Consider the following 21,057-nt stretch of genomic DNA (forward strand, 5'->3'; position numbering starts at 1 on the left):
GCATGCTTGCTTATGCTTTAAGGCAGGAGTGTCAAACTCAGTTTAGATCGGGGGCCACACGGAGAAAAATCTCCTCCCAAGAGGGCCGGATTGGTAAAATCACGGCACCATAACTTAAAAATAAAGACAACTTCAGATTGTTTTCTTGGTTTAAAAATAAAACAAGCAAAATTCTGAAAATGTACAAATCATAATGTTGTTGTTTTGTTTTTTTCATTTACATGTTGCGGTTTATAGTTGTCTATTTTTATTTGTTGTTATTTATACTTTCTGAATAAATTATGTGGTAATGTTCATCAGTCAACACATTTGTGTTAATTTTCAATCTCATCATGATTCAAAAATTATATCAAAATCAAATTACAGGATGTTATTTATGTAGTTTGCTCATTTTCCTCGACTGATGTTCTAACGTGGTATATTTTTTTTTTACATATGGAGCATCATCTGCAAAGATACAAATAATTGCTATTCCGACATCTAGTGGACACATTTAGAAGAGAGGTTTCTTTCATTCAAAAATCTCAACTCATTTTTATACCGAGCAAACTCATTCCGCGGTCCGGATGAAACCAGTTCGCGGGCCGTATGTTTGACACCCCTGCCTTAAGGTCATATCCAACAATTGCGACAACCACATTTTACTGTTAAGTGAGTTTCAATTTTAAATAATTTCTGCTGGTGGTGTGCCTCCGCATTCTTTCAACACAAAAAATGTGCCTCGGCTCAAAAAAGGTTGAAAAACACTGGTCTAAGTAACATTTAATTTGTTCTAAATATTGTTTTTTAAGTATGGAAATGAATGTATGTAATGCGGTAATTACAATTTAAATATTATTCGACCAAATCATTATTTAATTCTGTTCATAACTTTTATGGACAGAATTTCTAGGCGCAGCCAAGGCGTTGAGGGGATCCGGTTTGGTGGCCACGGGATTAGGTCTCTGCTTTTTGCAGATGATATAGTCCTGATGGCTTCATCTGGCCGGGATCTTCAGCTCTCACTGGATCGGTTCGCAGCCGAGTGTGAAGCGACCGGAATGAGAATCAGCACCTCCAAGTCCGAGTCCATGGTTCTCGCCCGGAAAAGGGTGGAGTGCCATCTCCGGGTTGGGGAGGAGACCCTGCCCCAAGTGGAGGAGTTCAAGTACCTAGGAGTCTTGTTCACGAGTGGGGGAAGAGTGGATCGTGAGATCGACAGGCGGATCGGTGCGGCGTCTTCAGTAATGCGGACGTTGTATCGATCCGTTGTGATGAAGAAGGAGCTGAGCCGGAAGGCAAAGCTCTCAATTTACCGGTCGATCTACGTTCCCATCCTCACCTATGGTCATGAGCTTTGGGTCATGACCGAAAGGATAAGATCACGGGTACAAGCGGCCGAAATGAGTTTCCTCCGCCGGAGGGTGGGGCTCTCCCTTAGAGATAGGGTGAGAAGCTCTGCCATCCGGGAGGAGCTCAACGTAAAGCCGCTGCTCCTCCACATCGAGAGGAGCCAGATGAGGTGGTTCGGGCATCTGGTCAGGATGCCACCCGAACACCTCCATAGGGATGTGTTTAGGGCACGTCAGCTGGTAGGAGGCCACAGGGAAGACCCAGGACACGTTGAGAAGACTATGTCTCCCGGCTGGCCTGGGAACGCCTCGGGATCCCCCGGGAAGAGCTAGACGAAGTGGCTGGAGATAGGGAAGTCTGGGCTTCCCTGCTTAGGCTGCTGCCCCCGCGACCCGACCTCGGATAAGCGGAAGATGATGGATGGATGGATCATTATTTAATGTTGCACAATTGTATATTTAGTTCTGTATTTATACAGTACCGGTGTGTTTTAAAAAAATACAAGAAACAGTCATACTGTTGAGGTAACCTTTCCTGTTTTATCAACAAATTCTTTCTTTCTGACAATATCTCTGCAGCACTTATTTTTACTTTCTCTTCTCACTCCATGCAAAGAACAGACAGCCAGATGGCACAACCCAACGTGATAGTTGATACTGTTACGTGATTGGCTGTTTTTAGCATGTACGACCCATTGCTCACCAATCACTTCCTGTTTTTTTACGAGGTTACCAGACCCGAGTGCTTTTGTTCGTGCAATCCTGGGCTCTGATCCCACTTCAGACCAATGGGAACAATGAGAAACCTTGGAAGGGGCCGCAGATGTGAGGAAACCCCCACGCTTGGGTGACCGGTGCAATGAATGCCAAGTGGATATGGTTATAAATGTGAAAGTCCAGTCCATAGGGAGGTCAGCCCTATGGATGTCTGAGACGTCACCGACTGATGCATAGGAGGAGTGGTACACCCCTGATCCCAACGCCATAATGTGAGAGTCCAGTCCGTAGGGAGGTCAGCAGGGGGATCCTTTTTCATGTAGACAAGTAGGCGACACAGAGATATTTGAAAATATACAGTATAAATATACTGTATATATATATATATTATATACACATATACATATATACACTGTGTATATTTATACATATATGTATATATTAGGGCTGGGCGATATGGCCTTTTATCAAGATCTCAATATTTTTAGGCCATGTCACGATACACGATATATATCTCGATATTTTGCCTTAGCCTTTATTGAACACTTGATGCATATAATCTAGGGATGCACCGAAATGAAAATTTGTGGCCGAAGCCGAATAAAATTTAAATGCTTGGCCGAATACCGAATACCGAATGCAGTTTTTCACAATTTTTTTTATATTGCATAAATAGCCTAGAATAAATATTTAGACATGTTTTTCAAATAAAGTAATTTTTTATTGAATATTGACATTTTTTTAATGATCCAGTAACCTTTGCTTTTCAAAAAAAGCACAAAGTTTTTCATTTATATTAGGCCTTCAAACAACACATGCATTCCAAAAAAAAAATAAAGTGCATTAAAGTGGATAAACCCACAACAAATGAATTATTGTCCTTTTCGCAAAAGTCTGCTTAGCCACAGTAGATATGCTAATAATGTAAACAGAAGGCTCAAGTAAATCTCAATTAAGTGTGTGCTTGTAACCTCTTACACTTATACAGGTAGCCTACACAACAGGCTAATAATGTAAACAGAGGCCCCACTAAATCTCAATAAGTGTGTGCTTGTAACCTCATACACTTATACAGGTACACAACATATCCCAACGTCACCGCGTCACTGCACGTTGCTTGATTGCGTCACCGCGTCAAAAAAATTGCGTCACACGCCACTATTCGGCCTTATTTTTAACTCATTCCACCGAAAGCCGAATGTGGCTTTTTTTGCCATATTCGGCCGAATATATTCGGTTACCGATTAATCGGTGCATCCCTAATATAATCACAGCAGTATGATGATTCTGTGTGTCTACTTTAAAACATTCTTCTTCATACTGCATTAATATATGCTCATGTTAAACTTTCATGCAGAGAGGGAAATTTAAACTAAGTCCAATGACCAAAACTGTATTTATTAAACAGTTTTTAAGCAAACATTCATGTCATTTCCAAAAAAGAAAGTGCCAGATTGTCAGAGACATTTTAAAACAAGCTATGAGTGCACTTTCGTGAATGATGTCACCAAGATGACTTATCAATACAACACTAAATTAAAGGCCTACTGAAATGAGATTTTCTTATTTAAACGGGGATAGCAGGTCCATTCTATGTGTCATACTTGATCATTTCGAGATATTGCCATATTTTTGCTGAAAGGATTTAGTAGAGAATATCGACGATAAAGTTCGCAAGTTTTGGTAGCTAATAAAAAAGCCTTGCCTGTACCGGAAGTCGCAGACGATGACGTCACCCGTGTGAGGGCTCCTCATATCCTCACATTGTCTATAATAGAAGCCTCCAACAAACAGCTATTCGGACCGAGAAAACGACAATTTCCCCATTAATTTGAGCGAGGATGAAAGATTTGTGGCTGAGGATATTGATAGCGAAGGACTAGAAAAAAATAAATAAATAAATAAAGTTTAAAAAAAAAATGGCGATTGCAATGTGAGCGATTCAGATGTTTTTAGACACATTTACTGGGATAATTATGGAAGATCCCTTATCTGCTTATTGTTTTAATAGTGTTTTAGTGAGATTTTAAAAATTGTAAAGCCATACCTCGAGGTCGGATGGCTGTGGTGAACACGCAGTCTCAGAGAGAAGCCGAGGAGCCAAGCTCACTGCTGCCTTTATTGACATGACAGCTGCTGCAGGACGACGAATATTCCATTGATGTCTCCGGTAAGATATATATCACAATTTCCCCATCCAAAAACATGCTGGTTGACGTAGAGAAAACATGTTCCCTTGACCGCTCCGCTTCACAACAAACGAAGAAACACCGGCTGTGTCTTGGTGAAAAAGACAGCTGCAATCCACCGCTTTCCACCAACGGCATTGTTCTTTATAGTCTCCATTATTAAATGGACAAATTGCAAAAAATTAAGCAACACAGATGTCCAAAATACTGTGTAATTACGCCAGGAACAGACGACTTTTAGCCGTGTTTGGAGCAGCGCTAATATTTCTTTACAGTCCGTGACGTTTTCAACAAGAAACTCGCGGAAAATTTAAAATTGCAATTTAGTAAACTAAAAAGGCCGTATTGGCATGTGTTGCAATGTTAATATTTCATCATTGATATATAAACTATCAGACTGCGTGGTCGGTAGTAGTGGGTTTCAGTAGACCTTTAACATGTACTTTTTGTACAGAACGCCACTACAAGAGTTAAAAAACAAATAGAGTGCACTTTTGTGCATGATGTCACACAAGAAATTTCAATAACTATCAAATAAAAATGAGCTGCATAAAAGGTTCATGCGGACGTTATCTCCTTCTGTTGTTGACTTATTTTTTTTATACGGTGTTGATCTGGAAATGGTTGCTTCGGCATTTTGTTGGTGTGGCACCGGTCAGAGATGTTGACATGCGGAGTTTTAAGCACTCTTTGTTCTCTAGTGGGTGACTTTTCAAATAATGATACATTAGCAGTACTGTTACTTTTTGTAGTAACGCTTTTGCCGCATAAATGTTGAACATATTCCCGCTTGAAGTCAAACCACCGCCAGACGATGGATCCCGTGCTGTTTTTTTCTTGGGAACGAATTGTTCCTTCATTTGTTACCAGATTCGCACCTTCTCTCTCTCGTATTACCACCCGCACCTCACTGTTAGCATCACAGCTAACGTTACCATGGCGCTACCTGTCTGCTCGGCGGAAGCGTGTGACGTTGCACATGCAATGTGTGTAAGAAAGTGCGCTTAGTTTACCTCTCTGTGAGAAGGAGAGACAAGAAAGAGTGGGGAAACGCATGCAGTGTTATGCCCACAGTTAAAAGCAACTACATGAGAACGTATACTTGAATATCACGATATAGTCCTTTTCCGTATCGTATCCCACAGAGACAAATCTGCGATTTATTAAGTATATTAATATATTGCCCAGCCCTAATTTAAGTAAAGTCAGAATGTCATTAAAACAGTTAGCTCCATCTGTTGACACTTCTTCCACTCCCGTCCTTGCACGCTACACGGCTACAACAAAGATGACGCGGAGAAGATGGTGAACCACGTAAAAAAAACGGCCACAAAACTGTGCATCCGGAAGCGACTGTCAGAAAGCATCTTGAAGATGAGCTGGAAAACATAATCCATGCAACATTTTGACCAATGAACCACCATTACATGTTATGTAGATAAGAAGGAAGTGTTTTCAATTTAGAAAAAAATTATAATATGACTCCTTTAATGCACCCAATATTGCGGTGCGCCTAATATATGAAAAAATATTATTTAGAAATGGACCATTCATCGGCAGTGCGCTTTATTATGCGGTGCGCCCTATGGTCTGGAAAATATGGTATTTTGTAAAAGTAGCCTTGGGCTAAGTAGTTTAGCCTTCTCTTAAATATATTATATGAAATATTTTCAGCATTGGGAAGAAAAAAATGTTACATCTTTGACGAAAGTGTGGGACATTACAGCAATAACAAAGGGGCTGTGGCTTAGCAGGCAAAATCAGAAGCGTCCATTGCAAGCGGTGACTGAAACTGTGAACAGTAAATTGCTAAAATAATCAACCGGATAAGATTTAAAAAATAATAATAATAATTATGAGGAATAAGATGAGCTGCATTGCTTTGCAATGGGCACCCTCTATTAGCGGAATCCACACTTGCTTTTAAATGTCACATTCTAGGGCTTTTCTCTTTATACGCTTGTTTGGGTATACTACTTTGAGGAAGCTGCAGATTTACATGATCCGAATTACGTTACCTTAGTAAAATTGCACCTGAATTGAAAATTGTAGTCGGCAAAACTGAAACAATACTGAATGTATTGGTTCTTAATCTACAGAAGTGCAGTAGTCACAAATGACAACTGCATTTCATGACTCATTCAATACCATCTTCCTCTCCAAGGCCTCAGCCTGCAAATACTTCAGGTAGACACGGTGCGCCCAAAAAAATGAGTCTTCCAGACAAATTTACAGAAGCATACTTCAGTGGGTCCCTAAGCCAAGGACGGACAAGCACCTTGTCAAGCAGAAACAAGGTCAGTCCTGGAAGCCAGCAGAGCACCTGAAGTGCATGGCAAAGGCTAACAATGCTTTGATACAATCTTCGGATGTCAATAGTCTCAAAGAACCTGGTTAGATTTTGTGTGTGGAAGAAATAAAAATCCCTCATTTGATCATTTCTATGAATCCAGTCATAAAATACGTTGTGCTCTTCCTTCCCCCTGGTGGTGAACAAATGAACATCTGCTATATCAAGAGGCAGGAAGGGGGAAGGGAGGCAAAGAAGCCTGTCTGCGGATCTCCACCATTTTGCAACTGGATTGCTTACCGGCCATTGCAGTAGTTTTCCACTAGATGGGGAACATAGAGGTCTAGAAGCTCATTGATGCAGATAAGAGGCCTTTCAAATGAAGCTGCAAACATCTCAGTTTCAGCTGAATAAAGTCTCCACCACTTAAAAGTTCCAAATAATGAACATATCCAAATACAAATATGCCGTAATTAGACTGATCTGTTCAATCCCTGGCTCTCGAGAACACAACGAACATGAAAAATCCTGGATTTAAGCAATGAGAAGACTAATCTACAGATTTACTGCAAGAGGCCCCAATAAGACAGATCTACCTTAACAATGAAAACAATCAGCTGTGTGACAGCTCCGGACAACAGCAATATGTCTGTACCACAATGAGATGAAACAATGACAAAAGTACAAAACCACATTGTACTAAACCAGAGTTGCATTCCAGACCCACCCAGACAGTAGTAGTTTCAGCATGAAGCCTGAGTGAACACTGCATTGGTTCAAACGTTGTATCATTATTTTGATTGTTTTAAAAGGCCTCTGAAACCAGACAGTATGTACAAGAGCTGGACAATTCATCAAATTTAGATTTTGATGATGGATTTTCCCGATCATAAAACTCATGTAATCAAAAAAAAAAAAGATTAATGGGCAGCAAAAAAACCTTAGCTTGTAACGGTAAAATGGATGTGAGTGTTTTAGTGTCAAAAAGATGAAGTCTACTATAAGTTTGGCATCTCTTACCATGGTTGCTACTTTTAATTTGACACAGCACTAGTATACATAACCAAAAATCAACAAAAAATAGTAAGCAGGGTTTTCCTTACATGTAATTGATCCTGGTGCACAGCCACAGCATGATAGATGCCGCCACATTTTAAAAACACACGTATACACAATCATATATACACAGGGCTCACATTTAGATTCAATAGCGGCCTTTAGCTCATTTGCATTATTGGGTCTGGTGTCTTTCAGCTTCTACTTTACAATACCCCACAAATTATCTATGGGGAGTCGGCAGACCAATTGAGGACAGTAATGCCATGGTCAGTACACCAGTTACTGGTTTTGGCACTGTGGGCAGGTGCCAGATCATGCTGGAAAATGAAATCATCTCCATAGAACTTTTCAACAGATGGAAGCATGTAGTGCTCTAAAATCTATTGGTACACAGCTACATTGACTCTGGACTTGATGAAACAGTGGACCAACACCAGCAGCTGACATGGCTCCCCAAACCATTGCTGACTGTGGGAACTTCAACTGGATTTCAAGCGACTTGGATTTTGCTCCTCTTCAGCCTTCCTCCAGACTCTAGCGTCTTGACTTCCAAATGAAATACAAAACTTGCTTTCTTCTGAAAACAGGACTCTGGACCACTCTGCAACTGCCCAATGTTTCTTTTCCGTAGCCCAAGTCAGACGCTTCTCCCGTTGTCTTGAGTTCAGGAGTGGCTTGACCATGGGAGTACGGCTGTTGTAGGTGTATCTGTTGAAAAGCTCTATAGGGATGATGACTTCATTCTCCAGCATGATCTGGCACCTGCCCATAGTGCTAAAACCACCAGTAACTGGTGTACTGACCATGGCATTACTGTCCGCAATTGGCCTGCCGAATCCCCTGACCTGAACCCCATAGAGAATTTGTGGGGTATTGTGAAGAAGAAGCTGAAAGACACCAGACCCAATAATGCAAATGAGATAAAGGCCACTATTGAAGCATCCTGGGCATCCATAACACCTCAGCAATGCCACAGGTTGATTGCCTCCATGCCACACCGTATTGATTCAGTAATCCGTGTAAAAAAGTATTCCCAACCAAGTACTGAGTGCATTAATTGACATTTTCAAATGTTTGATTTTGTTTTGCTGTTATAAATATTTTTTTTACTTGGTCTGAGGAAATATTCTAATTTTTTGAGATATGATTTTTGAGTTTTCTTAAGCTGTGAGCCATAATCAGCAATTTTAAAATAATAAAAGGCTTGCAATATTTCAGTTGATGTGTAATGAATCCAGAATGTATGACATTTTCATGTTTTTAGTTGCATTACAGAAAATAAAGGACTTGATCACAATATTATAATTTTCTGAGATAGTTCTGTATATTACTATGTATAATTATTTCAATGGTGGGCCGTGCGATCAAACTAGACATTTTAGCAAGGTAATGCCAACAATCTGTCCCGACTCCTGACGAAAATATTTCTGTGTAACTTTGCAAATACATTTTGATAATGGATATTAGCAAAATGTGGCATAATTACTTAGTAAACCATCTTGCAAGAAGCATAAACAAGAGAAACCTACAGCGTAGGACCCGTCGACTGTCATTTGAAGTTCCTTGGACTAGGATTCGGATTCGGCTGCGTATCTGGTAACCTCATCTATGGAGAGTGGGAGGGGACTACAGAACTTTGACCGTGATTGTAGTACCATTTCTGGCCACATTACTACATATTGCACCTTTAACAAAAGTTACAAGCATCTTAACACATTTAGTCACTGAAATGCAAACACCAAAGAACATATTTGACCACTTTTTTTAAATGTTGGGAGAAGGTGAACTTCCCTTGCAGTCTTTAGCAATCGCAGCTGCTGTATATCTGACATTAAATGTTAAAACAATGACAGTCATTTTAGTCTTGGATTTGCATTTATTTACTATTTTGATTATTTCTTCATTTGTCTTGCTATTGAGGAACATCAAGTTGGGATTCCTGTCTATGGTTTTGTTCGAGCACTCAACTGACCCATCATGTACATCTGGAATTGTTTTATCCTGATTTGTTACAATATTTATGAAGTAGTTCATAAATTGTTCAAATACTTTGTTCATATTGTCATTGTTTCCTTTTTCATCTGATAAGTATTAAGGGTAATTGTTCTTACCACCATTTTTAATCACACCATTGAGTATTATTTGCACAGCAATGTTATTTATTTTACGTAGAAATAATATTTTTGTATATTATTTATATTATGAAATTCTGAGCTACATAAGCTGTTTCTTTTTACTGTGCTGTTAATACCCATTGATTGATTGATTGATACTTTTATTAGTAGATTGCACAGTACAGTATATATTCCGTACAATTGACCACTAAATGGTAACACCCGAATAAGTTTTTCAACTTGTTTAAGTCGGGGTCCACGTTAATCAATTCATGGTATCTATTCATCTTGCCTAAGTGGGTTAATAAAAGTGCAGCTGACTGTTTACAGTGCAGTTGTCATTCACTTCAATTTCAGTGAATCTCCCTCAAAGAAGTATATCTTTATATGTATACTTTCACCAGAAAATATATAGAGATTTATATTGAATACCGAGTTTAAGTCACCCAGCCCTACAAGATTGTTTTATGAATTATGATGAACATCTTGAAACCTGTTTTTATTTTTTATTGAGACAACGGGTATTTATGTATTTAATACTCTTATGCTTACTATTGTATATTATCTATTTATTTGTTCACGGTTCTGTTACAGAGAACAAGGAAATTGAATAAAATATTCATGGTACCAAAAGGGGTACGATTAAATAAGCTCTGCTTCTTCCTACTCCTTTTCGGAAGTGCTATAATGAAACAACTAGAACGGTGTGATGCATTACATTGTATCGTATGCATGTTCGAAATAAACTGAAACTGAACTGAACAACAGCTGAGAATGCATGTCAATGTACGAGCCAGTTTGTCCCACAACAAGAGGATAGCGAAAAAGAAGGTAGCTTTTCTGACCACAGTGCGGACTACAATGGCGGATTCACGCAAGCCACTCTGAACAGTTATATTTTATATGAAAAATTCGGTGGCGTTTTTTAACCAAACGATGACATCACAGGTTGTGGAAATTCCAAACGACTCGTGTGACGGAAGTATGAAGGTTGTTTCATAAATATCCCTGCAAAGCCTCCACAGCTTTATTTAACAATTTCAGGACTTACGAAGATCTCAAATACACAACTGCAGGTACCAAAAGGTAAGAAAAGTTGGTTTTGCATGATATTCTTTGTGAACTACTCAAAATCAAATGGGGTGCTGAATGTAGGTCACAAGCTACTGATTAAATACCCCTGGATTAAGGTAAATAAATGTGTTTGGAATTGCAGGTTTTTTTTAAATCAAATTAATGCAACATATCATACTTTTAAGTGCATGTAAACACACCATGATCAACAAATGAAGCCTCCCCTTAAAGGCAGCAGGTCACAACATACATTGATGACCCCTGCCTTTACAGCAGTGTTTTTCAACCACTGTGCCGTGAGACACAGTCTGGTGTGCCGTGGGAGATTATGTAATTTCACCTAATTGGGTTAAAAACATTTTTTTGCAAACCAGTAATTATAATCCGCTAATAATGTGCCGTTGTTGAGTGCCTTTACTGTCTAGACCTCGGCAGGGTAACCGTGTAATACTCTTCCATATCAGTAGGTGGCAGCAGGTAGCCAATTGCTTTGTAGATGTCAGGTACATGGTTTGTCGTGATCACAATATGCGGGAGGCAGCGTGCAGGTAAAAAGGTATCGAACGCAAAAAAATAAAAATAAACAAAAGGCGAGGGCCGCTAAGAAAAGGCATTGAAGCTTAGGGAAAGCTATGCAAAACTAGACTAAAACTGAACTGGCTGCAAAGTAAACAATAAACACATAATGCTGGACGACAGCAAAGACTTACAACATGTAGAGCAGATGGCGTCCACAAAGTAAATCCGTACGTGACAATAAACAATGTCCCCACAAAGAAGGATAGTGTCCGCACAACTTAAATACTCTTGATTGCGAAAACAAAGCAGGTGCGGGGAATAGCTTTCAAGGAAGACATGAAACTGCTAAAGGAGAATACCAACAAAAGAGGAAAATCCACCAAAATAGGAGCGCAAGACAAGAACTAAAACATTTCACACAGGAAAACGCCAAAAACCTCAAAATAAGTCACAGCGTGATGTCACAGGACATGAAAGTACACCTACTTTGAGACAAAAGTTATAGTGAAGCATGGTCGGTTATGGTTTGAATTCATATCTAACAATTGCGAGAACGACTTTTTAATTGTCAATATCGGCTGCTGAGTTTTATTTGTCAATTATTTCTGCTGGCGGTGTGCCTCTGGATTTTTTTCAATGAAAAAAAATGTGCCTCGGCTCAGAAAAGGCTGAAAAACTGTGCATCAGTTGGGGACGTCTCTGCGCCGCTGACCTGTCTCCACTCAAGATGATCTCCGGCTGGCCCCACTATGGACTGGACTCTCACACTATTATGTTAGATCCACTATGGACTGAACTCTCACACTATGATGCTAGATCCACTCGACGTTCATTGCACCGGTCGCTCAGGGTGGGGTCCCCACATCTGCGGTCCGCTCCAAGTAGGCCTGGGCAATATATCGTGATATTCGAGTATACGTTCTCACGCAGTTGCTTTTAGCTGCGAGCATTACACTACATGCGTTTCTCACTCTTTCTTGTCTCTCCTTCTCGCATGGACGTAAAACAAGCGCAACTTCTTACATCCGTCACACCCTCCTGGGGAGCACAGATGTAGCAACATGGTAAGGTTAGCTCAAATGCTAACGGTGACGTGCGGGTGGTAATACGAGAGAGAGAATGTGCGAATCTGGTAAAAAATGGAGGAAGAATTCATTCCCAAGAAAAAAAGCACGGGATCCATCGTCTGGCGGTGGTTTGGCTTCAAGCAGGAATATGTTCAACATTTATGTGGCAAAAGCGTTGCTAAAAAAAAAGTAGCAGCACTGCTAATGTAGCATCATTTGAAAAGTCAACGGCTAGACAATGAAGAGTGCTTGAAACTCCGCATGTCAACATCTCCGACCGGTGCCACACCAACAAAATGCCCAAGCAACCATTTCCAGATCAACACCCTATGAAAAAAACAGTCAATAACAGAAGGAGACAACGTCCGCAGTAACCTACCACATATCGAAGAACATACACTATTTGATTTCCTGTTATGTAGCTTATTTTTATTTGACTGTTATGGAAATATCTTATGTAACATCATGCACAAAAGTGCACTTTATTTATTTAAAGTGTACAAAAAGTACACTTTAATTTACTGTTGTTTTGATATGTCAACTTAGTGACATCATGCACAAAAGTGCACTAATAGCTTGTTTTAAAATGTCTCCGACAATCTTGCACTTTCTGTTTCGGAAATGACATGAATATTTGTGCCACTGCTTAATAACTGTTTAATAAATACAGTTTTGGGACAGTTCCATTACTATTATGTTAGATCCACTATGGACCGGACTCTCACACTATTATGTTCGATCCACTATTGACCGGACTCTCACACTATTATGTTAGATCCACTATGGACTGGACTCTCACAATATTATGCTGGATCCACTATGGACTGGACTCTCACACTATCATGTTTGATCCACTATGGACCGGACTCTCACACTATTATGTTAGATCCACTATGGACCGGACTCTCACACTATTATGTTAGATCCACTATGGACTGGACTCTCACACTATTATATTAGATCCACTATGGACCAGACTCTCACACTATTATGTTCCATCCACTATGGACCGGACTCTCACACTATTATGTTCTCACACTATTATGTTAGATCCACTATGGACCGGACTCTCACACTATTATGTTCGATCCACTATGGACTGGACTCTCACACTATTATGTTCGATCCACTATGAACCGGACTCTCACACTATTATGTTAGATCCACTATGGACCGGACTCTCACAATATTATGTTAGATCCACTTTCTGTTTTGGAAATGATATGAATGTTTGTGCCACTGCTTAATAACTGTTTAATAAATACAGTTTTGGTACAGTTCTATTACTATTATGTTAGATCCACTATGGACCGGACTCTCACACTATTATATTAGATCCACTATGGACCGGTCTCTCACACTATTATGTTAGAGCCACTATGGACCGGACTTTCACACTATTATGTTAGATCCACTATGGACTGGACTCTCACACTATTATGTTAGATCCACTATGGACCGGACTCTCACACTATTATGTTCGATCCACTATGGACTGGACTCTCACACTATTATGTTCTCACACTATTATGTTAGAACCACTATGGACCGGACTCTCACACTATTATGTTAGATCCACTTTCTGTTTTGGAAATGATATGAATGTTTGTGACACTGCTTAATAACTGTTTAATAAATACAGTTTTGGTACAGTTCTATTACTATTATGTTAGATCCACTATGGACCGGACTCTCACACTATTATGTTCCATCCACTATGGACCGGACTCTCACACTATTATGCTAGATCCACTATGGACCGGACTCTTACACTATTATGTTAGATCCACTATGGACTGGACTTTCACACTATTATGTTCGATCCACTATTGACCGGACTCTCACACTTTTATGCTAGATCTGCTATGGACTGGACTCTCACACTATTATGTTCGATCCACTATGGACTGGACTCTCACACTATTACTGTACGTTGGATCCACTATGGACTGGACTCTCACACTATTATGTTAGATCCACTATGGAGCGGACTTTCACACTATTATGTTAGATCCACTATGGACCGGACTCTCAAACTATTATGCTAGATCCACTATGGACCGGACTCTCACACTATTATGCTAGATCCACTATGGACTGGACTATCACAATACTATGCTAGATCCACAATGGACCGGACTCTCACACTATTATGTTCGATCCACTATGGACCGGACTCTCACACTATTATGCTAGACCCACTATGGACTGGACTCTCACACTATTATGCTAGATCCACTATGGACTGGACTCTCACACTATTATGCTAGATCCACTATGGACCTGACTCTCACACTACTATGTTCGATCCACTATGGACCGGACTCTCACAATATTATGCTAGATCCACTATGGACTGGACTCTCACACTATTATGTTGGATCCACTATGGACTGGACTCTCACACTATCACTGTACGTTGGATCCACTATGGACTGGACTCTCACACTATTATGTTAGATCCACTATGGAGCGGACTTTCACACTATTATGTTAGATCCACTATGGACTGGATTCCCACTATTATGTTAGATCCACTATGGACCGGACTCTCACACTATTATGCTAGATCTACTATGGACCGGACTCTCACACTATTATGCTAGATCCACTATGGACTGGACTATCACAATACTATGCTAGATCCACTATGGACCGGACTCTCACACTATTATGTTCGATCCACTATGGACTGGACTCTCACACTATTATGTTCGATCCACTATGGACCGGACTCTCACACCATTATGTTAGATCCACTGTGGACTGGACTCTCACACTATTATGTTATATCCACTATGGACTGGACTCTCACACTATTATGTTCGATCCACTATGGACCGGACTCTCACACTATTATGTTAGATCGACTATGGACTGGACTCTCACAATATTATGCTGGATCCACTATGGACTGGACTCTCACACTATTATGTTCGATCCACTATAGACCGAACTCTCACACTATTATGTTAGATCCACTATGGACTGGACTTTCACACTATTATGTTCGATCCACTATTGACCGGTCTCTCACACTATTATGCTAGATCCACTATGGACTGGACTCTCACAATATTATGCTAGATCCACTCGACGTTCATTGCACCGTTCGCCCTTCAGCGGTCCCCTCCAAGGTTTCTAATTGTCACCCCATTGGGTTGATCTGAACCGAGGATGTCGTCATGACTCGAGCAGCCCTTTGAGACACTCATGATTCAGGGCTATATGAGTAAACTTTGGGATTGATTGACTTTGAAAAACACACTGCCTGTACAGTACAACAACCTCATGCATGTATCCATCCATTTCCTACCGCTTGTCCCGTAACATGTCAAATTAGTAAACAAATAGCCAGCTTTGACAATGCACGTTACGCTCGGGCGCCATGTGTTTACAGTGGAAGGTTTTGTGCAACATTTTTAGGCAAATTACATAACAATCCTCGCAATACTCAACCGAACGTCATCTCGTTTCAACCGACGGGGATGCAAACCATAATAAGTCAATCTTCTGGTCTTTTGTTACTTTGGTCACCTTTTGTGCAGTCTGCTACTTTAGCACACACACACACACAAAAAGCGACATAGAAGTATTCAGTTAGCAACATTGAATACATAACGATCGGCTAAAGGCTAACGGAGGCGATCGTTAACCGAGCTTCGGTTTATTTTGAAGGCAAAAAAAAAAAAAAACACCGACAAGAAGCAGGACTCTGACACCCAGCCGGGACCATGTATAAAGAGGACGAGCGCTGTTACACGTCGCGGGATCGCACTCGCAAATGCAGGTTCCGGGGCGCAGCATCTTCCTACACACTCGAGCTGCCCTCCGGTAAGCACAAAAGCAGGCAGACCGAGAGGCTGGCAGCGGGAAACGGACAACACACCGACGGCCCGGATTAAAAGACGATTATTCCGTTTTGCCGAGCACGCAGCGACGGAATGTGTTTATTTGGAAAGAGGTAAATGAGCGGGAAAAGTGGCACAAGGTTGCGGTAGATAATGTTCACTCACTTACCTCGGTCTCTCCCGAAGCCATGGTGCCTGGACCTAAACCCCGCCCATGCACGGTGACGTCACCAAGATCGATTTTTTTTTTTATTTTTTTTTTTTCAACAGTCCTGTCATGAAGGAATCTTTATGGCTTAAAGAGACTTTTGAATATACTGCTAATAATACCCATACATTTTTTTTTTTTGCAGCGTCTTTGTCATTTAATTTTCGTGTCATGAATGGGATTTGAAAAACAAAGAACGACTTTATTTTGAAACTCCCCCCCAAAAAAACACGTTCTTTTTTAGTGTTGTATCAAGATTACTAGATTCGAAAACGTTTTTTTTCCTGTTTATATATCATATAACAAAAATAAATAGGAGAAACTAAAAAAACGACCAACATTTTTTTTTCCGACACCGGAAACGGAAGTTGGTATTCAAAGACAAGACCGCGGATTGGCTTGTAAGAGAAAATAGTGTGCTGTTGTTTTCTGACGTTATACTGTATATATATATGCGACCCCAAAAGGGAATAAGCGGTAGAAAATGGATGGATACCATACATACCAGGGGTCACCAACCTTTTTGAAACGAATAGCTACTTCTTGGGTACTGATTAATGCGAACGCAGTTTGATACACACTTAAATAAATTGCCAGAAATTGCCAATTTGCTCAATTTACCTTTAATAAATATATATATATATATATATATATATATATATATATATATATATATATATATATATATATATATATATATATATATATATATATATATATATATATGGGTATTTCTGTCTGTCATTCCATTGTACATTTTACGGTATAGCTCGGTTGGTAGAGGGGCCGTGCCAGTAACTTGAGGGTTGCAGGTTCGATCCCCGCTTCCGCCATCCTAGTCACTGCCGTTGTGTCCTTGGCCAAGACACTTTACCCACCTGCTCCCAGTGCCACCCACAGTAGTTTAAATGTAAAAATTTGATATTGGGTTTCACTATGTAAAGCGCTTTGAGTCATTAGAGAAAAATCCATCCATCCATCCATTTCCTACCGCTTATTCCCTTTCGGGGTCGCGGGGGGCGCTGGCGCCTATCTCAGCTACAATCGGGCGGAAGGCGGGGTACACCCTGGACAAGTCGCCACCTCATCGCAGGGCCAACACAGATAGACAGACAACACTCACACTCACATTCACACACTAGGGCCAATTTAGTGTTGCCAATCAACTTATCCCCAGGTGCATGTCTTTGGAATGTCATTAGAGAAAAAGCGCTATATAAATGTAATTCACTTCCTTTTACGGAAGGTTTTTTGTAGAGAATAAAAGATGAAAAAAACACAAAATTGAACGATTTAAGAGAGGAGACCCCCCCCCCCCCACCCCCACATCATTATTTATACTTTCTGAATAAATTATGTGATAATGTTCATCAGTCAACTAATTTTCAATCAATCAAGATTTTTCAAAATATAACAAAATAAATTACAGGATGTTATTCATGTAGTTTGCTCAATTACCTCGACTGGTGCACTAACATGTTTTTTTTTTCTTACATATGTAGCATAATCTAGATTCGAAAGATACAAATAATTGCTATTGCGACATCTAGTGGACACATCTAGAACAGCAGTTTTTTCATTCAAAAAGTTCAGCTAATTTTTATTCTGGCACACCCTGCTTTGTTGCACCCCCCCCCCACCCCCACCCCCCTCACATCATTATTTATACTTTCTTAATAAATTATGTGATAATGTTCATCAATCAACTAATTTTCAATCTATCAAGATTAAAAAAAAATAACAAAATCAAATTACAGGATGTTATTTATGTAGTTTGCTCATTTACCTCGACTGGTGCACTAACATGTTTTTTTTGTTTTTTTCTTACATATGTAGCATTATAGTAAATTAGAAAGATACAAATAATTGCTATTGCGACATCTAGTGGACACATCTAGAACAGCAGTTTTTTCATTCGAAAAGTTCGGCTCATTTTTATACTTCGCATACTCATCCCGCGGGCCGGATAAAACCTGTTCCGGCCCGCGGGCCGTACGTCCGACACCCCTGCTCTAGTGCAACTGCACACTGCTCACGCATTCTCTGCACACGGAAAATCTAGGCCGCACACAAAATCAAATAAAAAGATAAGCGGATAACAGTGTGCACGTCTGCCGTCGCTCACATGTGCGCCACTGAATGCTCAAGGAGTTTTGGCGTTTGTTCACACATATAAAAAATTGGAGGGAAAATTGCTCATGGCACTTAGCCAGTGTTGCGTTTATAGCCACACAAAAAGTCGGACAACCCCAATGCCACACGATGTGTAAATGCCAGGTTGTAACACTCTGACTCCTCAATCAGATGTGTGCTTATTTTACTGCTATTTATAAAGAATGTTAATCTAAGGATATTATTCATGAAATATTGTCACTAGATTTCATAAATGCTAACAAAAAGACGTATTTTACAGACAGAAAGTTATAGGAACTAAATGTAATCTCTAAAATGGGTAACCTTTCTTTTAAAGGCAGGACCCGCAGCCAGACATACAATACTAACACATAGTTCATGAGAAACATGTTTTTTTTAATTGTCATTGTAAGAGGGCAAGATCACTTTCTAACCTCGTTTCCATATGAGTTGGGAAATTGTGTTAGTAGTAAATATAAACGGAATCATTTTCATCCCATATTCAGTTGAATATGCTAGAAAGAAAACATATTTTATGTTAAAACTGATAAACATTTTTTTTTTTTGGCAAATAATCATTAACTTTAGAATTTCATGCCAGGAACACGTGACAAAGAAGTTGGGAAAGGTGGCAATAAATACTGATTAAGTTGAGGAATGCTCATCAAACACTTATTTGGAACATCCCACAGGTGTGCAGGCTAATTGGGAACAGGTGGGTGCCATGATTGGGTATAAAAGCAGCTTCCATGAAATGCTAAGTAATTCACAAACAAGGATGGGGCGAGGGTCACCAATTTGTAAGTAAATTGTCGAACAGTTTTAGAACAACATTTCTCAACGAACTATTGCAAGGAATTTAGGGATTTTACCATCTACGGTCCGTAAAATCATCAAAAGGTTCAGAGAATCTGGAGAAATCAATGCACAGAAGCGATGATATTACGGACCTTTGATCCCTCAGGCGGTATTGCATCAAAAAACGACATCAGTGTGTGAAGGATATCACCACATGGGCTCAGGAACACTTCATAAAACCACTGTCAGTAACTACAGTTGGTCGCTACATCTGTAAGTGCAAGTTAAAACTCTACTATGCAAAGCGAAAGCCATTTATCAACAACACCCAGGAATGCCGCTGACTTCGCTGGGCCTGAGCTCATCTAAGATGGACTGATGCAAAGTGGAAAAGTGTTCTGTGGTCTGACAAGTCCTGGCCATGATTGGATATAAAAACAGTTTCCCAAAAAATGCTCAGTCTTTCACAAGAAAGGATGGGGCGAGGTACATCCCTTGGTCCACAACTGCGTGAGCAAATAGTCAAACAGTTTAAGAACAACGTTTCCCAAAGTCCAATTGCAAGAAATTTAAGGATTTCAACATCTACGGTCCGTAATATCATCAAAAGGTTCAGAGAATATGGAAAAATCACTCCACGCATGCGGCATGGCCGGACACCAACATTGAATGACCGTGACCTTCGATCCCTCAAAAACCGACATCAATCTCTCAAGGATATCACCACATGGGCTCAGGAACACTTCAGAAAACCACTGTCACTAAATACAATTTGTCGCTACATCTGTAAGTGCAAGTTTAAGCTCTACTATGCAAAGAGAAAACCATTTATCAACAACATCCAGGAACGCCGCTGGCTTCGCTGGGCCTGAGCTCATCTAAGATGGACTGATGCAAAGTGGAAAAGTGTTCTGTGGTCTGACAAGTCCACATTTCAAATTATATTTGGAAACTGTAGACGTGGTGTCCTCCGGAACAAAGAGGAAAATAACCATTGATTGATTGATTGATTGATACTTTTATTATTAGATTGCACAGTACAGTACATATTCCGTACAATTGACCACTAAATGGTAACACCCGAATAAGTTTTTCAACTTGTTTAAGTCGGGGTCCACGTTAATCAATTCATCTAAATTGTTATAGGCGCAAAGTTCAAAAGCCAGCATCTGTGATGGTATGGGGGTGTATTAGTGCCCAAGGCATGGGTAACTTACACATTTGTGGAGGCGCTGTCACACCAAATTTCTTCCCCCCTACAAAAACCTTCCCCCCGGAAGCAATTTGGCGTGACAGCTCCTCTAATGCTTGAAGGGCCCCAATGAGGGTGGAAGGACCTTCAAGCAGCCCACACAGCAGCCTGTTTTAAAAGCATTATAATTGGCTGATTGTCATTGGTGAAAAATAACGGTGAGGAAAAAATATTAGCATTCCAGCATGCTAACCTTTCAAGCTATTTTTGCTTCGCTAATTTTGCAGCTGTAACCCTTAACGGTGAAGAAAAAATATTAGCATTCCAGCATGCCAACGTTTCAAGCTATTTTTGCTTCGCTAATTTTGCAGCTGTAAACCTTAATGGTGAGGAAAAAAAATATTAGCATTCCAGCATGCTAACCTTTCAAGCTAATTTTGCTTCGCTAATTTTGCAGCTGTAAACCTTAAAAGTCATATAACTTGGTATTGTCACGCCCTCATTGGGGTTCTTCA

General features: G+C 40.1%; 1 protein-coding gene across 1 annotated transcript in view; it reads right to left on the reverse strand.

Moving 5' to 3' along the window:
* Nucleotides 1-16,440, reverse strand: part of LOC133536416 (histone-lysine N-methyltransferase EHMT1-like) — a 73,414-nt gene extending 56,974 nt beyond the window's left edge. The window contains exon 1 of the mRNA XM_061876916.1: nt 16,381-16,440. Within this exon, the coding sequence (XP_061732900.1) occupies nt 16,381-16,401 (21 nt within the window). The 5' untranslated portion in view covers nt 16,402-16,440. The remainder of the gene's footprint in view (nt 1-16,380) is intronic.
* Nucleotides 16,441-21,057: the final 4,617 nt, after the last annotated feature.

Source organism: Nerophis ophidion, linkage group LG17, assembly GCF_033978795.1.
Source record: "Nerophis ophidion isolate RoL-2023_Sa linkage group LG17, RoL_Noph_v1.0, whole genome shotgun sequence".
NCBI lineage: Eukaryota > Metazoa > Chordata > Actinopteri > Syngnathiformes > Syngnathidae > Nerophis > Nerophis ophidion.